Source organism: Lacerta agilis, chromosome 2 (assembly GCF_009819535.1).
Source record: "Lacerta agilis isolate rLacAgi1 chromosome 2, rLacAgi1.pri, whole genome shotgun sequence".
Taxonomy (NCBI): Eukaryota; Metazoa; Chordata; class Lepidosauria; order Squamata; family Lacertidae; genus Lacerta; species Lacerta agilis.
The window spans coordinates 100,454,130-100,472,292 of NC_046313.1; the positions used below are offsets into that span (position 1 = coordinate 100,454,130).

Sequence of the window (18,163 nt, forward strand, 5' to 3'; positions counted from 1 at the left end):
GAGATTTCATATACTGTACTTCAGGCTTTCAGGCAGCCACTGTGGTGCAGTGGTTACTAGACCAGGGCTTGGGAGACCAGGATTCAAATCCCTTTTCTCAGCCATGAAGCTCGCTGGGAGTGACCCTGGGCCAGTCACCATCTCTCAACTTAAACTACCCCAAGGGTTGTTGTGAGGATAATAATAATAATAATAATAATAATAATAATAATAATAATGCATTTATGTTAATTATTTATTTAAAATGGGGAGGGGCAAGAACCATGTACTGTAGCTTGTGCTCCTTGGGAGTAAAGACGGGATATAAATGTGATAAATAAACAAGGCTTCTCAGTTAATTAGTTCCTAGCCAGGGGGGTTGGAATGAAATGCACACCCTTCCCTCCCTAAGACATTTGACAGCGAAGCCCTGACCCGGGCTTAATGAAGCTGCTACCAACGTCAACCATGAAGCGCACGGATTGACCCAACCAGCCGCCCATCAAACGGCAGGGCCCGCCTCGGCCTTACCCTTACCATTTAATAGGTCGAGTGCGGCCAATGGGCGGGAGCGTTCTCAACTCATGGCGGAAGTGAGGCACGCAGCAGCGTCACGGAGGGCCCACCCCTGCCCCGTGCTGCTTTCTCGTTGCTAAGCGACGACTGCCTACGAGGCGGGCATAGGGCGTGCGGCGTAAGGGTTACGCTGAGACTCGCGCAGGGTTGAGGGCACATCCAAGATGGCGGCGGCAGCGGGGCCACTGCGGGGTCTGGTGCGCTGCTCGCAGCGGGTGGCGGCCGGGCGCTTCGCCGGACTTCCGCGGCGGCGGTTCCACGGCTCTGCTGCTGTCGCTGCTCAGGTACGGGGCGGGCGCCCGAGAGGGAGCGGGAACTGAGGCGACCTTCGGGGCAAGGTTATAGATCTCTCTCTAAAAGCGTAGCAGTTGCTGCTGCAGCAAAGCAGAGGTCGCATCCCTTTCTGTAGCCGGACAGAATTATTATTATATATGTGTTTATGCGTCTCCTTTCCGCCGCCCCACTCTCTGCTTTAGCGCTTGAAACGGAAGGTCCTCTTTCTCCCGGGGGCGCCTTGGCACCCCCGCCTTGAAAGGCAGAAAAGGGCACTCTGCACCTGCTCAGAGACACTGTTGCCCCTTTTACGGCTGCACGCTCTCCGATTTCCTCTTCTTCCCGCCCCGGTAAATACTATTGAAGTTACTGGTGAAAGCTTGACCACTTCTCTCTGGCGTATCCTCGCATCCCTCCTCTTTATTGCAGTCATAATATATAGTAATAATATAAATAAATAAATAATTTACACCCTGCCCATCTGGCTGGGTTTCCCCAGCTGCTCTGGGCGGCTCCCAACAGAATATTAAAAATATTAAAAACTTCCCTAAAAGGGGCTGCCTTCAGGTGCCTTCTTAAAGTCAGATAGTTGTTTCTTTCCTTGACATCTATCGGGAGGCCATTCCACAGAGAGGGTGCCACTACTGACAAGGCCCATTGCCTTGTTTATTATTGTTATTGTATTTATTTATAATGACGGCTTAGCGTAAAATTAGAAACAGTTTACATTTAAATATAAGCCAGGGGATGAGAGGAATTATTAAAAAAAGTTAAAGGCCAGTAGAATAGATACATGGATGTGTATATACACACACAGAGAGAGATAGTTACAATAAAAACATCACAGCACCAGCCCTCTCCACCAGCTTAATTTCTCTAGGAAGGGAGTTCCAAAGTCTGGGAGCAGCCACCAAGAATGTTAATATTACAGATAGTTTTATTTTATTATACATAATGATAATGATTGTAAATCTTTGAAGACTGTGATTGTTTTCTGTAGTTTTCTTTTGTTCTCCTCGGTGTTCATTATTTCTAGAAATGTGGGTTTCGGAGCAGAGGGCAGATTTACAGGGGTTTTTTTGTCTTCTGATACTATGGACAGCAGTACAGGACAATTTTGTACACAACTGCTCAGAGATAGATATCATTCAGTTCAACAGGAAGGTTTGTAGGATTGCAGCCTATGTAGCCCAGGTGTGGGGATGAGGTTTTGGAGTCTTGTGCTGGAAGCAGAGAATTGAGTGAGAGCATCTTTGGGGCAGGTTTTGAAAAAAAAATATGGGAAAAAGAAGAGAGAATTGGTGGTGGGAAAGGGGTATGCATGTGCTTGTATTCACAAATCTTTTTTTAGGAAGCTCTATTGCCGTTTCCATATTGTGTCCTTATCTGTTTATGAATTTAATTCGCACTCGTGTACAAATTCAGCCTTCTCCTATCTCGTAACCATATTGGTGTAGCGTGCAAAAATGTTAACATGTCTCAAGGGGCAAAACAACCCATCAGTTAGCCTTCAGCTTGAATTTCCTGAAGCCGGTCATGCAGCTGTCACAAAGTGAGCACCCAGATCCATGCTCAGATCAATCGATAGCTCAGAGTTCATTGATGGGTGAGGGCTCTTGAGAGGAGTCACTGCCAGTGAAAGTAGACGATACTGAGCAAGCAGCAGCAGGCAGAATAGGCCTGCTGGCATCACTCTGGAGGCAAAGACCAGGAGAGCCCTCAGGGGCTGGACAAAGGCACATTTCTGCACCATCCAACCCACCTCCCATGTGGTGCAACAGAGGTCTCTGTTAAGCATTGCTACTGCTGACATGGCCATGGGCTGAAATTTGTAAGGAAAACAAAGTTTTACAAAAAAGAAAATTCTTTTCAGTAGCACCTTAGAGACCAACTGTGTTTGTTCTTGGTATGAGCTTTCGTGTGCATGCACACTTCTTCAGATACACTGAAACAGAAGTCACCAGATCAGTTTCAGTGTATCTGAAGAAGTGTGCATGCACACGAAAGCTCATACCAAGAACAAACACAGTTGGTCTCTAAGGCGCTACTGAAAAGAATTTTCTATTTTGTTTCGACTATGGCAGACCAACACGGCTACCCACCTGTAACTAAAGTTTTACAAAAAATCTTCCTTGATCTATAAGGGATGAATTTGATTTAATATTTAAATCGCTCAATGATCTCTTTTTGCTGACAGATTAGCCAAAGGAAATCCACCTGGTTGTTTAGAATTGTCCTTTAGAATTGACTTAGTGTCAACAGGCATCTACCGGTAATCTCCAGTAACTGCTGTCAGGCTCTAGCCTGGAGCTCAATGTGACCCTAACCTTTCCTACTCCTTTTGTGAGATTGTAAGTTAGCTCGAAACATTCATTTGCTTTCAACCATGGAAGTTTCCAACCAACTTTCCTCCTTAATTATGGTGGGATTACTCTAATGTAATTTAAAAAATAATAATAATTCATATCCTACATTTCTTCCAAAAAGCTCAAGGTTCCTAATAACAAAGAGAAATGGTTTGTGGATTGTGACCTAAATATGTCTTCTCATGAATAGGTGACTGTCCGTGATGCTTTAAACCAGGCCTTGGATGAGGAGTTAGAGAGGGATGAGAAGGTTTTTCTGCTGGGGGAGGAAGTTGCCCAGTATGATGGGGCATACAAGGTAAGAAGACGATGCAGTAATTAGAAGGGCAGCATAATCATTGCATTTCTTTAAAAGTTATAAATAGCAATACCATAACCCTCTTTTTTAAACCTATAGATTAGCAGAGGACTTTGGAAGAAATATGGTGATAAGAGGATAATTGATACTCCTATATCAGAGGTATGAATTGGTAATACATTTTAATTTTTCTGTTTTTGTATTTGATCCAAAAAAGTGCAATAAGTCATCTAGTTTTCATGAAATATATTTTCAGATAGTTATGATTTAAATCTTAGTTTTCGTCACACTTTGTTCTTCTCCCCCCTCCCCCCAGATGGGCTTTACTGGAATTGCTGTAGGAGCTGCTATGGTATGTACCTTCCATATATGTATTTTAAAAAAAGCATCTTAAATACAAATTAGTGCCATTAATTCACCTTTTAAAAAACAGCTTGGGAATGGCTATTAACATAGCTACTTTGTCTTCACAGGCTGGCTTGAGACCTGTTTGTGAATTCATGACCTTCAACTTCTCCATGCAAGCTATTGATCAGATTATAAACTCAGCTGCCAAAACCTACTACATGTCTTCAGGTTTGGTACCTGTCCCTATTGTCTTCAGGGGCCCAAATGGAGCCTCAGCAGGTGTTGCAGCCCAGCATTCCCAGTGTTTTGCATCCTGGTATGGACACTGCCCTGGACTGAAAGTAGTCAGCCCCTGGAATTCGGAGGATGCAAAAGGTCTCCTTAAAGCTGCAATCCGGGATGATAATCCAGGTAAATAAAGCCAAGATATCTGTGTGGGTGTAATGCTAAAGTGTTAGCTTATTGCAGTGTTTTTCAACTACTGTTCCGCGGCACACTAGTGTGCCGCGAGATGTTGCCTGGTGTGCCGTGGGAAAAATTGAAAAATTACTTTATATATAGTCAATATAGGCACAGAGTTAAATTTTTTAACATTTTCTAATGGTGGTGTGCCTCGTGATTTTTTTCATGAAACAAGTGTGCCTTTGCCCAAAAAAGGTTGAAAAACACTGGCTTATTGGGTTATTACCTGCATTAAACATTTTATGCAAGGCATTGGGTGTCAGAAACAAATCTAATTTGTGGTGTCTGCATCATGTTGAGTGTCCGAGATTTAGCTGGGGTAGTGTGCAGTCTTTCATTCCCTTTCTAGGAGGAGAAGAAAACAGTTTGGGTATCCTTTCAGATACTAGATTAAGGAAACATTTTTGCTTTTTTGATTATGTCCTTTTGTATTTGTTTTAAGACGCGGGTTTTTCTTAGCTATAAAGTTGTGTGTTTTGCCTTGGAAACCATTATGGCTACAATGTTGTGTACAAAGGTAGCAAATGCACAAAATAATTCCTCCCTGTTAGTGTTCCTTCAAGTCAAGCGAGTGTTCAGCTTGAGCTGAAGTGAGTGTGAGCCACAGATGTTGCATTTGGAAATAAATCTTCAGCCAGCCAATAAATGAGAGCCAGTGTGGTGTAGTGGTTATGAGTGGTAGACTCGTAATCTGGTGAATCGGGTTCGTGTTTCCGCTCCTCCACATGCAGCTGCTTGGTGACCTTGGGCTAGTCCAGGGGTCTCCAAACTAAGACCCGGGGGCCAGATGCGGCCCAATTGCCTTCCAAATCTGGCCCGCAGACAGTCCAGGAATCAGCGTGTTTTTACATGAGTAGAATGTGTCCTTTTATTTAAAATGCATCTCTGGGTTATTTGTTGGGCCTGCCTGGTGTTTTTACATGAGTAGAATGTGTGCTTTTATTCAAAATGCATCTCTGGGTTATTTGTGGGGCATAGGAATTTGTTCATATTTTTTTCAAAATATAGTCTGGCCTCCCACAAGGTCTGAGGCACAGTGGACCGGCCCCCTGCTGAAAAAGTTTGCTGACCCCTTGGCTAGTCACACTTCTTTGAGGTCTCTCAGCCCCACTCACCTCACAGAGTGTTTGTTGTGGGGGAGGAAGGGAAAGAGTATGTTAGCTGCTTTGAGACTCCTTCGGGTAGTGATAAAGCGAGATCAAATCCAAACTCTTCTTCTTCTTCTCTCCTCCCCCTTCAAAAAAAATAATAATATTGTCATGACCAGGATCTAAAGAGTTGTGCGGCAAGTTCCATGGTAACTCTAGAAGTACCTTTCATAAACCGAAGTCTCCCATGGAGCATATCAAACTATTTTAGAAACTGTGGGGAGTTAAACTTAGATTGGGCTCATGTGTGCTGCTGACATAAGCCTCGTCAGTTCTTTGGATCTCAGCCAGTTTATCGTTGTGCAGGCCAGAACATACCAAAATAGCATACGTTCATTTAAATGCTATGTTTTGGGTTTGGTCAGAATTATGATTTTGTAGCAGTAGTGGAGGGAAGGGACTTCAAAGGACTTTGCATGGGTGCAACAACCTTAGAGGCGATTGTAGAGCAATCCTATGGTAGCTCTGCCGGGAGAGCAGCAGGACAGAACACAGTGCTCATAACTGAAGCTCTGACACTTAACACTAGCCAAGGCAGGGGCGGTGGTTCTTGGTGTTGTGTTTACATATTTGGGTTTTGTTTTTTATTGTGCCAGCTGTGGAGTTGGACCAGCATAGGATCCAGTGGGTCCGTGGTTGGCCCAGCTCTGCCTCTGAAATGAAGGGCTTCCTGTTGGTACTGCCCAAAGAAGCGAAATGGAGGGCTTCCTGTTGGTACTGCCCAAAGAAGCAAAATGAATGTTGCAACTCAAGTGAGAACCAGCCTCAATGGAACATTACATGACCTACTGTTCCATCCATGCTACAGAGACTTTTTAAAACTTTGCTATTCTGCTTGGTTGTATTTGATGCTACAGAGATTTTTTCATACTTTGCCATTTTCCTTGATTGTATTTGTTGTTATTGTATATCATTGGTATAACAAGAGTTTTTCTAGAACTGATATGTTGCTTTCGATCTGGGTCTCGTGTTGCCTTGTTTGTTGGCTACTGCCTAAAGGCACAGCACTAGTAATTGCACTTCCCTTCACCAGGCTTTCTATGACTGTAGTGGGGGCCTCTGCAGCAGCAGGGCTCGCACATTGGAGGCCAATGGACTGGGATGTCCATTGGATCCCAGTCCCCTCCAGCAGTGCGGCTCATGGATTAGGACTTCAGGTACAGGAGGTTAGGTTCCAATATAGAAAGGTGAAGAATGATGTCTGGTGACATAGGCAATCCCATGTACTAATCTAGCGCTGCTCTGGCTTTAAACTTTGAGCAGCTGCTCCCTCAACATTTTTGAAGCATTCTACTTTACCCCAAAGGGTTAAAAACAAATAAAAATGGATGGGCTCAAAGTACTAAGAACTACAGAATTTTATCTCCTTTGTTCATTTGGCCAGCTTCGATTTGAAATAAAGCTTTGCTTGGCTGGTTGTTTTTTTTGAAAGCCCTATTTGAACTAGATGAGCTACTTCCTCTTCTGAAAGAAAAGTCAGAGCCCAGTTCTTTTTCTCTCTCCTGAATTTGTGGCTGTTCATGCTATCAATTCATGCCTTTATCAGCTGATAGTGGGTCAGATGACTGCATAAAGTTGGTATTGGTGAGTGAGCTGGGTCATTTCCTCATGCACACATCCTTAACTTCCACTTGAATATTTCAATAGAATTGGTGTGTGCTGCATAACAGATGATGTCAAAATACTTGCATATCTTAGGCATCCTCAGGACTTTGGATGTTGTGTGCCTCATCACCACAGTCCACATTTCTGGCACCAGCACAGGCTGCTTAAGCCAGGACAAGTTCTTCCTTGGCATGTTGTACCTGCTGGATCAAGACCTTCCCCTCCATAGTACCAAACTTAGAATGTGGGGGTGTTTTCTTCTGACATGTCCTAGGAGTCTTTGACTACAAAATTAATTACTGCGGCTCACCAGAGATTTGAAGAAATGCACCATATAGTTCACATGTACCTTTTTTAAAAATTGCTTTTCTAGTTGTAATGTTGGAAAATGAGTTGATGTACGGTGTGGCCTTTGAATTGTCGGAGGAAGTCCTATCAAAGGACTTTGTTGTTCCTATCGGAAAGGCGAAGGTAGAAAAACAAGGTAAGCAAAACCAGCTGTTTTTACTGAACAAGGCAAGACCCTGCTGTGTTCTTTTAATGTATCTATCAGAGAAACATTGTGCTTTCTTCTTAAAATGTGTTTCTTTTGCTTGCAGCACAACCTTTTTATGTGCAAAGCTACCCAGCATTCTTCCCATCCCAGATGCATATCCATTAATTCCATGAAATTGCAAGTTCTTCTCTGTGAAAGTGTGTGTTTCTCTATACATTGGGATTCAGTGAGAATGCTTTTTTTGTTTTCTCACTACCCAAAAGACCATCCAGAAGTTGCATTGGCTTTAGAAGAGATTATGCCTTTTTTGAGGGGACGGTGGTGAAGCTCTTCCTTGATTATAGCACTGTAGAATGATAAGTCACTTCACGTTGTAAGCCCAACCCTCTTTGCCCTGCAGCTTTCTCTGGATTTGTGAGGCATATGCAAATTCCATATGCCTCACAAATTTGTTGGCGGGGGGGGGGGGGTTGTCGGTCTTGATTTCCTTCTGTCTTTCATTGCCGTTCTCCCCCCTCCTCTTGTTTTAGAAAGTTCAGAAGCCACAGAATGGCAGATATTTATTTTGCCTAGTAAACTAGCTTTTTTGAATTCTACTTTTCCTTGCTCTCAATAAGTACACGAGTGCTTGGATATCTCAAGTTTAACAGTAATAAAGAGCACTGTGTTCTGACCTTATTTGGCACTAATATGAATGAGGGCGTTTTTCAGTGGCGACTCCACTATTGTGGAACACAATTCTACGGGGCATCAGACGGGTATCTGTCCTTGCAGGTTTTAAAAAGGCCCGAAAAATCTTGACTCTTTACTGCAGCCTTTACTAATTCATGGGATGGGTTGCATAATTACTATTTTGACCTGGTTTGGATAATTTTTTATATCTTGCTGGAATTAGGTTTTCAAAGTGTATTGTTGCATGCTGATAAATGGCTGTAATCATTTACCATTCTCTAAAGGGTCATAAGCTGTTTGGTTTAAGAGGTTAAAAGAAGTTGACCGGGTGGCGACTGCTAGATAATCTTCTGTTTTTAAGAATATATCTGCATGCTAAAGTTAACTACGTTGTAATTCTCAATCCTCACCAGCCTGTGTGTTTCAGGAACCCACATTACCATAGTGTCTCATTCACGACCCGTCAGCCACTGTCTGGAAGCAGCTGCTGTCCTTGCTAAGGATGGGGTGGACTGTGAGGTAGGGGTGTGTGTGTGTGTTTTGTCGTTCCATGAGGTTACAATCCACAGTGAAGAAACCCTCTTAAGCATCTACTACACAGCTAACGAAGTCGTGGCATTGCAGTGTTCCGTTAGCTACTTAATACAGTTTGGTTCCACTATTTTCTTGGCGGTTCTCTTCAGTGAACTTTGCAGAGCTGGGGCAACTTAGCTACAAGCAGCAGAAGAGAGCGATTGCTTGAATTTCAGTTCATCTTGCATGAGTTGGAGAAGGGTTGTTTCAAATCCAAACTTTGCACCGAAAAGCTGAATTATCGGATATGTATAAATTAAACCAATTCACTATATGAAGCTGCCTTATCCCAAGCCAGTTGTTGTCTACCATGACCTCCACCAGCTATCTAAGAACCCTACAGCCCAAAATCTTTTTTTCCCTTTCTAACAAGAGAGTCACAGGGGCTTGAACCTGGCACAGTGTCACTGAGCTGTGAATTACTTGGTAAAACTTTCAGTTTGGGGCACCATTTTAATCAGGCAATGCATCTTTTAAAAGTTATTTTTCCACATAGGCCCTTATTAAAAACTGCATATCACAGGTGCTGTCTTAAGGGAGATGAGGGTCCCCTGTGTGCAAATATGTACAGATTTAATCAACCAGTTGACTTACATGGTGTCCAAGATTTGAGAATACCAGTTGATAGGAATGGCAAATAGGAAGAGCACTGTTGCATTCATGTCCCGATTTGCCACTGTGAGAACAGGATGCTGAACTAAACGGGCCTTTGGCTTCATCCATCAGGGCTTTTGTTATTAGGTGGTGGCTCAGTTTTTATGCGCTTGTTTATTTTTCATGTTTTCTGCTCAGACTAGGCTGAAGTTAATCCTAAATGATCTAAAGCCTGCTCTAATCTCTCTCCAGGTGATAAACCTCCGCACCATTAGGCCAATGGATATCGAAGCTATTGAATCCAGCGTTAAGAAGACAAATAATCTTGTAACAGTGGAAGGTGGCTGGCCCCAGTTTGGGGTAGGAGCTGAAATTTGCGCCAGGATCATGGAAGGTATTTGGGATTATCTCGTGTCTGATCTTCTTAAAATACGTTGCTATTTTCTTGAGAAGCTAGAAATTAGATCAGCAGTGGGGAACCTCTAGTCTTTCAGGTGGGGCTGGACTGCATTGCTCATTATCCATGACCACTCTTTGTGCTGACGGAGGCTGATGGCGAGTTCGAGGGCCACAGGCTCCCTATCCCGATTTTATGTGCTTGAATTGAATTTGCTCCGATTCTTTGCCCAAAGTACAATTCTTTAGTCTGCTGCAACGCAGGACCATCCCATTTGTAGTAGCACTTAAAAGGAAAATGTATTCTTAGAGCAGTGGATCATCGATTAGCCCATGGCTTTATAAAACCCTACTGTACAAACCCAATGGAGTTTATTGCATTATAGATTGCAGTAGGCTATTCCACAAACCGCATGGAATAAGCATCTCCTGTTCTTCTCCCTACAACTTTCAATGTGCCACCTTGCGCTGCTTGGAGGAAAAGTGGGCTATAAATGAAAAAAAACCTACATGATCTTTGAGCTTGCTGCTCCCTTTACCTGCTGCTGAAAAGCAAGAATAGGTACTTTTTCTTAGGCAGGGACTTGAGTAGGTATTTTTGGGTTCACTGTCTCCTTATAGCCCTTTTTCTAAGCTAGAGGCAGTTGTCAGTGTGGGCTGTAACCTGTATCACCCCAGCCATTGACTATGCTACCTACCCACCCACCCCATCTTAAATTGTACTGACTGAGATTTCTTCAGCTTTTGAGAGACGAACCTTTCTGCTTTCAGGTCCTGCTTTCAACCACCTTGACGCACCCGTCGTGCGTGTCACCGGGGCCGACGTTCCCATGCCTTATGCAAAGATCTTGGAGGAGAACTGCATACCTCAAGTAAAAGATATAATTCTTGCAGTGAAGAAAACACTAAATATCTAGTTCTGTGTATGCTGTATGTGGATGTTGTTCTTCTGGAGTTAAAAAAAAGAAGTTTGTGGAATGTATATTGCAAGCGATTGTATACATAGCTGGCATTGTATAGGATATAGGCCTCTGGCAGGGGAAGAGCAATAACTACGTTGTCTGTTACAAGGCATGTACTCCCTTCCCAAGGGAGATGCAGGTGGCCTGAAATTGTAATAATTGTAATTCTCTAAAGAACTCTCATTGCAAGATGAAGTGTTCTGTTTATCATTGTACATGGTGATCAGGCTTGCTCCGATTAGCAGCTCTAGTGTCCGAGGAACAGTCTCATGCTGCTTCTGCTTGTTTTGTAACTTACAAGGCTTGGAAATAAAGTACATTAACCAAAAAAAGGGAGAGGAAAGTATCTTTCTGATGAGAAAAGGGAAGCAGCCTGTGAGGAAACATTTGATACAGGCTGAAATGTCTTCTTTCAGAAATTAGTACATATTAATGTAAGGCTTCTGGCAAATAGAAGGGGAAGAAATGGAGACAGTGAGAGATTTTACTTTCTTGGGCTCCATGATCACTGCAGATGGTGGCAGCAGTCACGAAATTAAAAGGTGCCTGCTTCTTGGGAGAAAAGCAATGACAAACCTAGACAGCATCTTAAAAAGCAGAGACATCACCTTGCCGACAAAGGTCCGTATAGCTAAAGCTATGGTTTCCCCAGTAGTAATGTATGGAAGTGAGAGCTGGACCATAAAGAAGACTGATTGCCGAAGAATTGATGCTTTTGAATTAGGGTGCTGGAGGAGACTCTTGAGAGTCCCATGGACTGCAAAAAGATCAAACTTATCCATCAATCAGCCCTGAGTGCTCACTGGAAGGACAGATCCTGAAGTTGAGGCTCCACTACTTTGGCCACCTCATGAGAAGGGAAGACTCCCTAGAAAAGACCCTGATGTTGGGAAAGATGGAGGGCACAAGGAGAAGGGGACAACAGAGGATGAGATGGTTGGACAGTGTTCTCGAAGCGACTGGCATGAGTTTGGCCAAACTGCGGGCGGCAGTGGAGGATAGGGGTGCCTGGCGTGCTCTGGTCCATGGGGTCACGAAGAGTCGGACACGACTGAACGACAACAATGTAAGGCTGAAGGTGCTGCAAAGTATCTCTGCCAAAACCACGTAGATAAATGGAATTATAAAAGCTTCAAGGCATTCACATTTTTCACCACAGAGGTGGTAATTAACATTAAAGTGTGTTCCAATTCCAGCATTATTGAAATTCCATTAACATTTATTTTAATAAAAATATGACTGAATAATATAATAGGTTACATGAAATCTTATACACAATGACACTCTGCATAGTAACAAACACTGGTGTATGCATACTCGACTTTAGAAATCTACCGATAGTCCTTTAAAGTGCAATTTAAGAGTTTGAGCAAATCAAGAAGGGCATCTTTTCACTAACATTAAATTATGGAGCTCTTTTGTTAACACCCACTTCAACAACACATCTCACACTGCTGTAAATTTTGGTTTGATGGAAACACCCTGCAACTCCCAATTTATGTGTAACACAAGCTCATTACAAAACTTACAGGCTTGAATTACTCCTTTAAAGCAGAGCCATCTTAGGTTAACAGGTCTTCCAACAGTATTAAGAGTAATGCTCAGGAGGACTTTACAGAGCAGAGAAGAAAGGGAGACCAAGCCTTAAATCTCTCACCAGTGTTAACTTTCAGACTGAGTGAATCTGTAGCATAATTAAAGCTAACTCAATGCATCGAATCTTGATGTACCGCTTTTTAAACTTTTGGAAGCAGGTCTCAGAAAATGAACTGCTGTTGTCGAGCTATTTTTATTCTATTAGAAGGAATACAACATACCCAAAACAAGATTCCCCCCCAAAAAAGGAGGAGGGTTCCTTTAAACCGGAATCAACACTTCACCCTCCGAAACGGCAAAGCAATTTGACATGGTACTGCTACTCAGTTAAGAGATTGTGCTTGGGGGGGGGGAGTGGGGAGGAGCTTGAAATGGCTCTAAACAAGCAGCTGTAAAACAAGACGCCACCAGGCAGTGGCTATATCAAATAGTTATTTAAGATTTGTTCCTAGAACACAAGGAATACCCCAAGCTGGGTTGGTATGAACAGTTTCAGCTGATTCTAGGAGCACTGTAGTCACAGGTTTCTGTTTTCTTCAGACCTCCTTTCCGGAAATTTTGAATGGAGCTGAGTAAGGCGCCCCGGCTTGTGCTGTTTACAGGCCGCAGGTCAGGCTGCATTGCCACATCCAAATTAGGAGGAGGAGGGGGAGCTGCTGGTGGTGGCGGCGGTGGCGGAGGCGAAGGAATTGTCGAGGCGCCTGCTGCTGGGAAGATATTAGACATAACACACAGTCAGAAGCCGAAACCCATGAAAGTGAGATACTGCTGGATAAAATGACACGTCTGCGAAAACTGCCCAATGTACAAAAGAAAAAAGTAAGGTAGGAAAGCATGCGAGAAAAAAAAAAAGCCAAGATGATTTCGGGTTAAAAAATAATAATTTAAAAATGGACAAGAATACAGGCATACAGGAGAAGGATGAGAATAGATTAAAAAGGCAGGCAGGACAAGTACGGTAAGTCACACTGAAGATGTTTTATGGTCCTTCCTCGCAATCCATGGTCATGTGGACAAGTAAACTGGAGGAGGAAATAATGATCATTCCAGGTCCAGTTCTGGGCTGCAGACCAGTGATATATTGCCTACGTCCCGTAGCTTGTGGGATGCAGCCAAGCAGCGGTGGCTCGGCTTGTACAAAGCAAGACAACGGGCCTTCCAAACGTCATTTCTAGACGCCAAGTAGAGCAGCGTTGCAAGGAACATCTACCTCAAACGGACCACCACCTAACTCAGTAACACGCTCCATCTTTGAATTTACATGAACGTTGAGTGAAAGCTGGTGCCCACTTCTCATGCACAGCTAAGGTAAGGACCACTATTGTAAGTCTTGCTTAGTTAGATAGGCACAGCGTCCTTATGTGCACTGCACACAATGGCATTTTGGTTCACGGTGCAAAACGGGAACGTGATGATAGGCATTTCCCCCTACGTCATACATTATCCCTGACAAGCACAGCAGTAACAACTTCAGGATTAGCTCTTCCAGGATAAGAGGAACAGAGTGCCGTAACAGAGCCAAGAGGCTGCTGTAGCTACAACTCTCTCTTTGAGAAATGGGGTAGAAGTAGCCGCTGTAACAGCACCTGATAGAAAGCTAATTTCTTTTTCAGTTTTAATCTACACCGACGATACACCCACCCACCCCCCGAAAATATACTTTGGGTATAGGCACCAGGCCATCATATCTAGAAATGCAGAATGGCACCCTGGGAAGAACACAATTAAAAACAACAAAATGTTCATTTTTATTAGGTGCCTGCACTAGTACTTATCCAGGACTTCACTGTTGTCACTGGCTTGAAAGACAAAAGTCACTGCATCCTCTTAGTAGCTTGATACTATGGATAAAACCCACACAGCAGGGGTGAGGAGCCTGTGGCCCTCCAGATGTGGTTGGACTACAGTTATCATCCCTGAGCATTGGCTCCGCTGGCTGGGCTGATAAGGAGTTGGGAACCCAACATCAGTAAGGCCACAGGTTTCCAGGTTTCCCACCACCACCACCATATAAGGGTTGAATGGCAAAAGAGCTCACGTGGGGCTGCTCTCCAGCATTTGTGCCCCAACCCACTGCTTGAAGTCAAAGAGAAGAACGCACGTGGAAGACTTTTGAGTTTGCTTGAATACCTAAGCGTTTTCAGGAATTCCTACAGGAGATAGACCAGGTCCTCCTCCTAGCAATCGCACATTTGTTGGATTGCCCTTATCTTCTCCACGTACATAATCAAACAATTTATCAAATACTATGATTGTCAGAATAAATATATATTTGAAAAGCCAGATTTTTATGGACATGGGGGGAAATAAAGGTAACCAAACTAGTCTACAGGTAAACAGAACATCCTGGCAGCTAAAGTCCTTTCCCACAGAGCAGGTAACCCCTAGGCAAATGCAGGGGGCGAGTGGAAAGGCTTTAGCAGGTTAGAGGTAGCCTGCAAGCCAAGATCAACTTTCCACAGAGCTGCTGCTTATGACAGCAGGCATGGAGAAGCAGCACTGTATTAATAAGGTCCTTCTCCCAGGTGCAATCGCTTTTTCATCCTTTCAGGAGACAAAAGCCAGCCTGACGATTCCTACCTCACGGCACATCAGCTTAAAACCAGAGAAGCCACCATCTTTGACATGCTAATGGCAGCGAGGGATCTGGTTTCAAATTCTTCATAGAGAAACCCCTTTGAAACACTTACTCCAGCAACAATATTTCTAAATGCTACGATTCTGTTGATAATCAGTTTAACGCTTTGGGGGGGGGGGCGGGAGCGAGCTCAGAGAGAACCAAAGAAAGCTGCAGGAAAGAAAATGTACAGCATGGCGAAAAATGCAAGGTGATGAAGCACATGGGAGAAAAGGCAGCATGCCACCAACTGAGCACGATCAAGCGGCAAATACATATTGAGTTTATTTTTTTAATTAAAAAAAAAAACCCAGCATCCTAAACAAGCACATACAGGTCTGTCTTTCAAGCATCCCTGAGACATCTAAACACTGTAGGTTGTGAAGACAAGTAACATTCAACCAAGTGAAAGGAGGTGGTAGAAAAAGCTAGATACATACAGGTAAAAATGCACCAACAATAAGAACCAACTGAGAATGCAAAATTAGTTGCAGGATGCTAGGAACAAAAGGTCAAAAGCAAAAGGATGCTGTGCGCAAGTGCCAAGGCACATTGCTTGCAATTACAGTGACAGATGAAAATGACAACAGTCCAATGAAAGGCAGCTTTCTACACTTAGGAATTCACAAAGTCACCACCCTCAGTTACTAGAAATAGTACTTGGGACTTTTACACTGGGGGCTTATGTTGCTTCACTGAATGTGATTTTGGAAAAAAAAATCCAGTTAGAGACTCTTTGGCCTTGACTTGTCTTTTCAGATAGGTAAATAGGGGATGGAGTGGGGTGATCAAAACATTCTTCTTCCAGCTTGCGTGTCTGTTAGAATTAATTCTCGTTGCCGGCTTTACTCCCGACTTCTGTTTCACTAGGGAATTCTGAGTGGGGCCTTGCTGCACCAGTGTCAAAAGCGCCCATAATACCCATTTAAGAAGGCGCAAAAACAACTCCCCTCCCCGCTCTCTCTCAAAAGCATATACACCCAACTTCTACAGCAGAAAAGTTTCCTCCACGAGGAGGAATTACAGCACTCAGGCAATACGAACCATCACTCATAGAACTCTCCACTTGAATTCCTACAATTTCCTCCTTTGTTCTTTTACACACTACTCATATGAGCAGACTAATTGCTCAATCTGTTAAATCTGCCGATATTGCCATTTGCTGTTCCTCCTTTTTTTATTAAGCAGTATTTCACTTGGAAGAATATGTTGATTGGCAAAAGCAAAGGAATTGCAATTCTGGTACGTTCAGCAGAATTTCTGTTCCACTAAACTCCCTAAAGCATTTGCCCAAACGTACCGTTATGATTTAACAAACAACTATTTGATGAAAAGGCAATCTTCAGCCAATTCAATCCACATCTATTAACTAAAGCAGGTATCCCCAAACTCGGCCCTCCAGATGTTTTGGGACTACAACTCCTATCATTCCGAATTGTAGTCCCAAAACATCTGGAGGGCCGAGTTTGGGGGTACCTGAACTAAAGCATAAACTGCTTGTTAGAATTTGCCCAGTTATAAATTATAGGACTAAAATGGAAGGGCAAACTAGCCACACTCCCTAGCATCAAAGAGGATGATAAAAGAACCTAATTGTTTTCTTTATCTTTCTAGTTTGCATCTAATAATTTGCAGATTCCCCCCCCCCATTCCAGCATGAAAGATTACCGCATTTACGTGAATCTAATGCGCCATCAAATCTAACCCGCACCTCAATTTTCAAAACCTTGAAACCAATAAAGTATTTGCTGGCGAATGTAAATGCGCCATCAAATCTAATGTGCACCCTAATTCTAGCAATGTAATTTGGCCGTAAAAGGTGTGCATGACATTCGAATAAATATGGTAATTACAGCCAACTGAAGCCAACAGCACCTAGCTAAAAAACCAAGGCTACTGTGTCTTTTCCCATCTGTACCATCAATAAAGCCAGCTGAGTTCAAACCTATTCATGCTTAAGCTATTTTAGCTCTAGAGAAATCTCTCTCTCTCTCTGTGTGCGACATCTCCCACTACCGCATTCTGGGCAGGGTTGGGGTGGGGAAGAACAAGACAGGTGGGTAGGAAAGGATCTCTACTAGTGGAATATCACCACTCCTGCCCTTGCCAACAAATCATGCGCTGTTATGGAAGACAGCGAGGAAATCTGTGGTCTCCAGATGTTGCTAGCCTCAACCAGCTTGGCCAATGGAAAGGGACGGTGGGAACTGTTGCTCGACAACTTCTGTAGGACCAGATTCCCCATCCTTGTGCTACAGAATATCCCCACAGCACTAAGGGGCTGCTCAGCCCTTTAGGGTCAGCTTGCTGGCTGCAAAAACATGAGCAGCCCACTCTCACGTGACATGATTCATGCTACCATTGAAGGGCAACTGATTACTGCCTACAATCCCTCCTAGAAACTGTAGATCCAAGGTCAACTAGCGAGTCTCATGGCTGAGAGGTGATTTGAACTTGGTCAAGGCATTCCACCTACCTACCTACCTGCCTACATTGGCTCACAAATTTATTTCAATTTAGGTAACACTTTTACCATCATGGGGATACATTTTGGGGGGCGTTCTGCCAGCACCAAAATATACTGGACTGTCTCTTGCAATTCACCCACTCTTGTGCTTGTCATTTTGTGGGGTGTGGGTGTGTGTGTGTTCTTAATTTTACTTCATGCCTCCTTCGCCTACAATTCCTTGAGTGTCCCCATGTATTACATATTTCAAAAAGCTGCAAAGGAAAATATTCTTTTCTTAACTGCTAACAGCAAAGAGTACCTCTTTGCCCTTTCATCAATATCTTTGTAGAGACATTGATACTGTGGTTTGAACATTATAAAGAAAAAAATGTTTAAAAAGCAATCATCCAGCTAAAAGCTGAAGAGAGATGGCAAAGAGTGTTTTGGTTTGTTTTTAACGTGCAGTTCACCACAATAACTTGTGAATAATGCTTTCCGTTTGGGGATTTCTGCCCCTTAAACATCTTTAAACATGAACATCAGATTACTTTACCAAGAATTCACGTTCAAAATGGTGCATGCTCTATTGAAGACAGCGGAAAGGAGAGAGAGAGAGAAAGAAAGAAAGGAGACAGGAAAAAGAGCACAAACAGTCAGTATTCTGGATGTTAAGAGGGCTATTCAACAACAATAAGGAGATACAGACATCCGTTATTAAATACAGTTATGATCACAATGGTTACACAAACTGGC

At 43.3% G+C, this 18,163-nt stretch overlaps 2 protein-coding genes across 7 annotated transcripts in view; one reads left to right on the top strand and one right to left on the bottom strand.

Moving 5' to 3' along the window:
• The first annotated feature begins 675 nt into the window (after window positions 1-675).
• On the top strand, window positions 676-10,832 carry PDHB (pyruvate dehydrogenase E1 subunit beta). Its single transcript, XM_033141344.1, has 9 exons — window positions 676-839; window positions 3,385-3,492; window positions 3,592-3,654; window positions 3,809-3,844; window positions 3,966-4,251; window positions 7,429-7,539; window positions 8,651-8,742; window positions 9,643-9,784; window positions 10,558-10,832. The coding sequence occupies exons 1-9, from the start codon at window positions 720-722 to the stop codon at window positions 10,701-10,703; spliced, it is 1,104 nt and encodes a 367-aa protein (XP_032997235.1). The 5' UTR covers window positions 676-719; the 3' UTR covers window positions 10,704-10,832.
• A 1,114-nt stretch (window positions 10,833-11,946) lies between these two features.
• Window positions 11,947-18,163, bottom strand: part of PXK (PX domain containing serine/threonine kinase like) — a 48,670-nt gene continuing 42,453 nt past the window's right edge. For 2 of the 6 annotated variants that reach the window (XM_033141340.1, XM_033141338.1), the window contains exon 18: window positions 11,947-13,048. In XM_033141340.1, the coding sequence (XP_032997231.1) occupies window positions 12,837-13,048 (212 nt within the window). In that variant the 3' untranslated portion in view covers window positions 11,947-12,836. Of the gene's footprint in view, window positions 13,052-17,957; window positions 17,994-18,163 lie in introns of those variants that run through there. The other 4 variants (XM_033141339.1, XM_033141337.1, XM_033141342.1 and 1 more) reach the window with 2 other exon arrangements.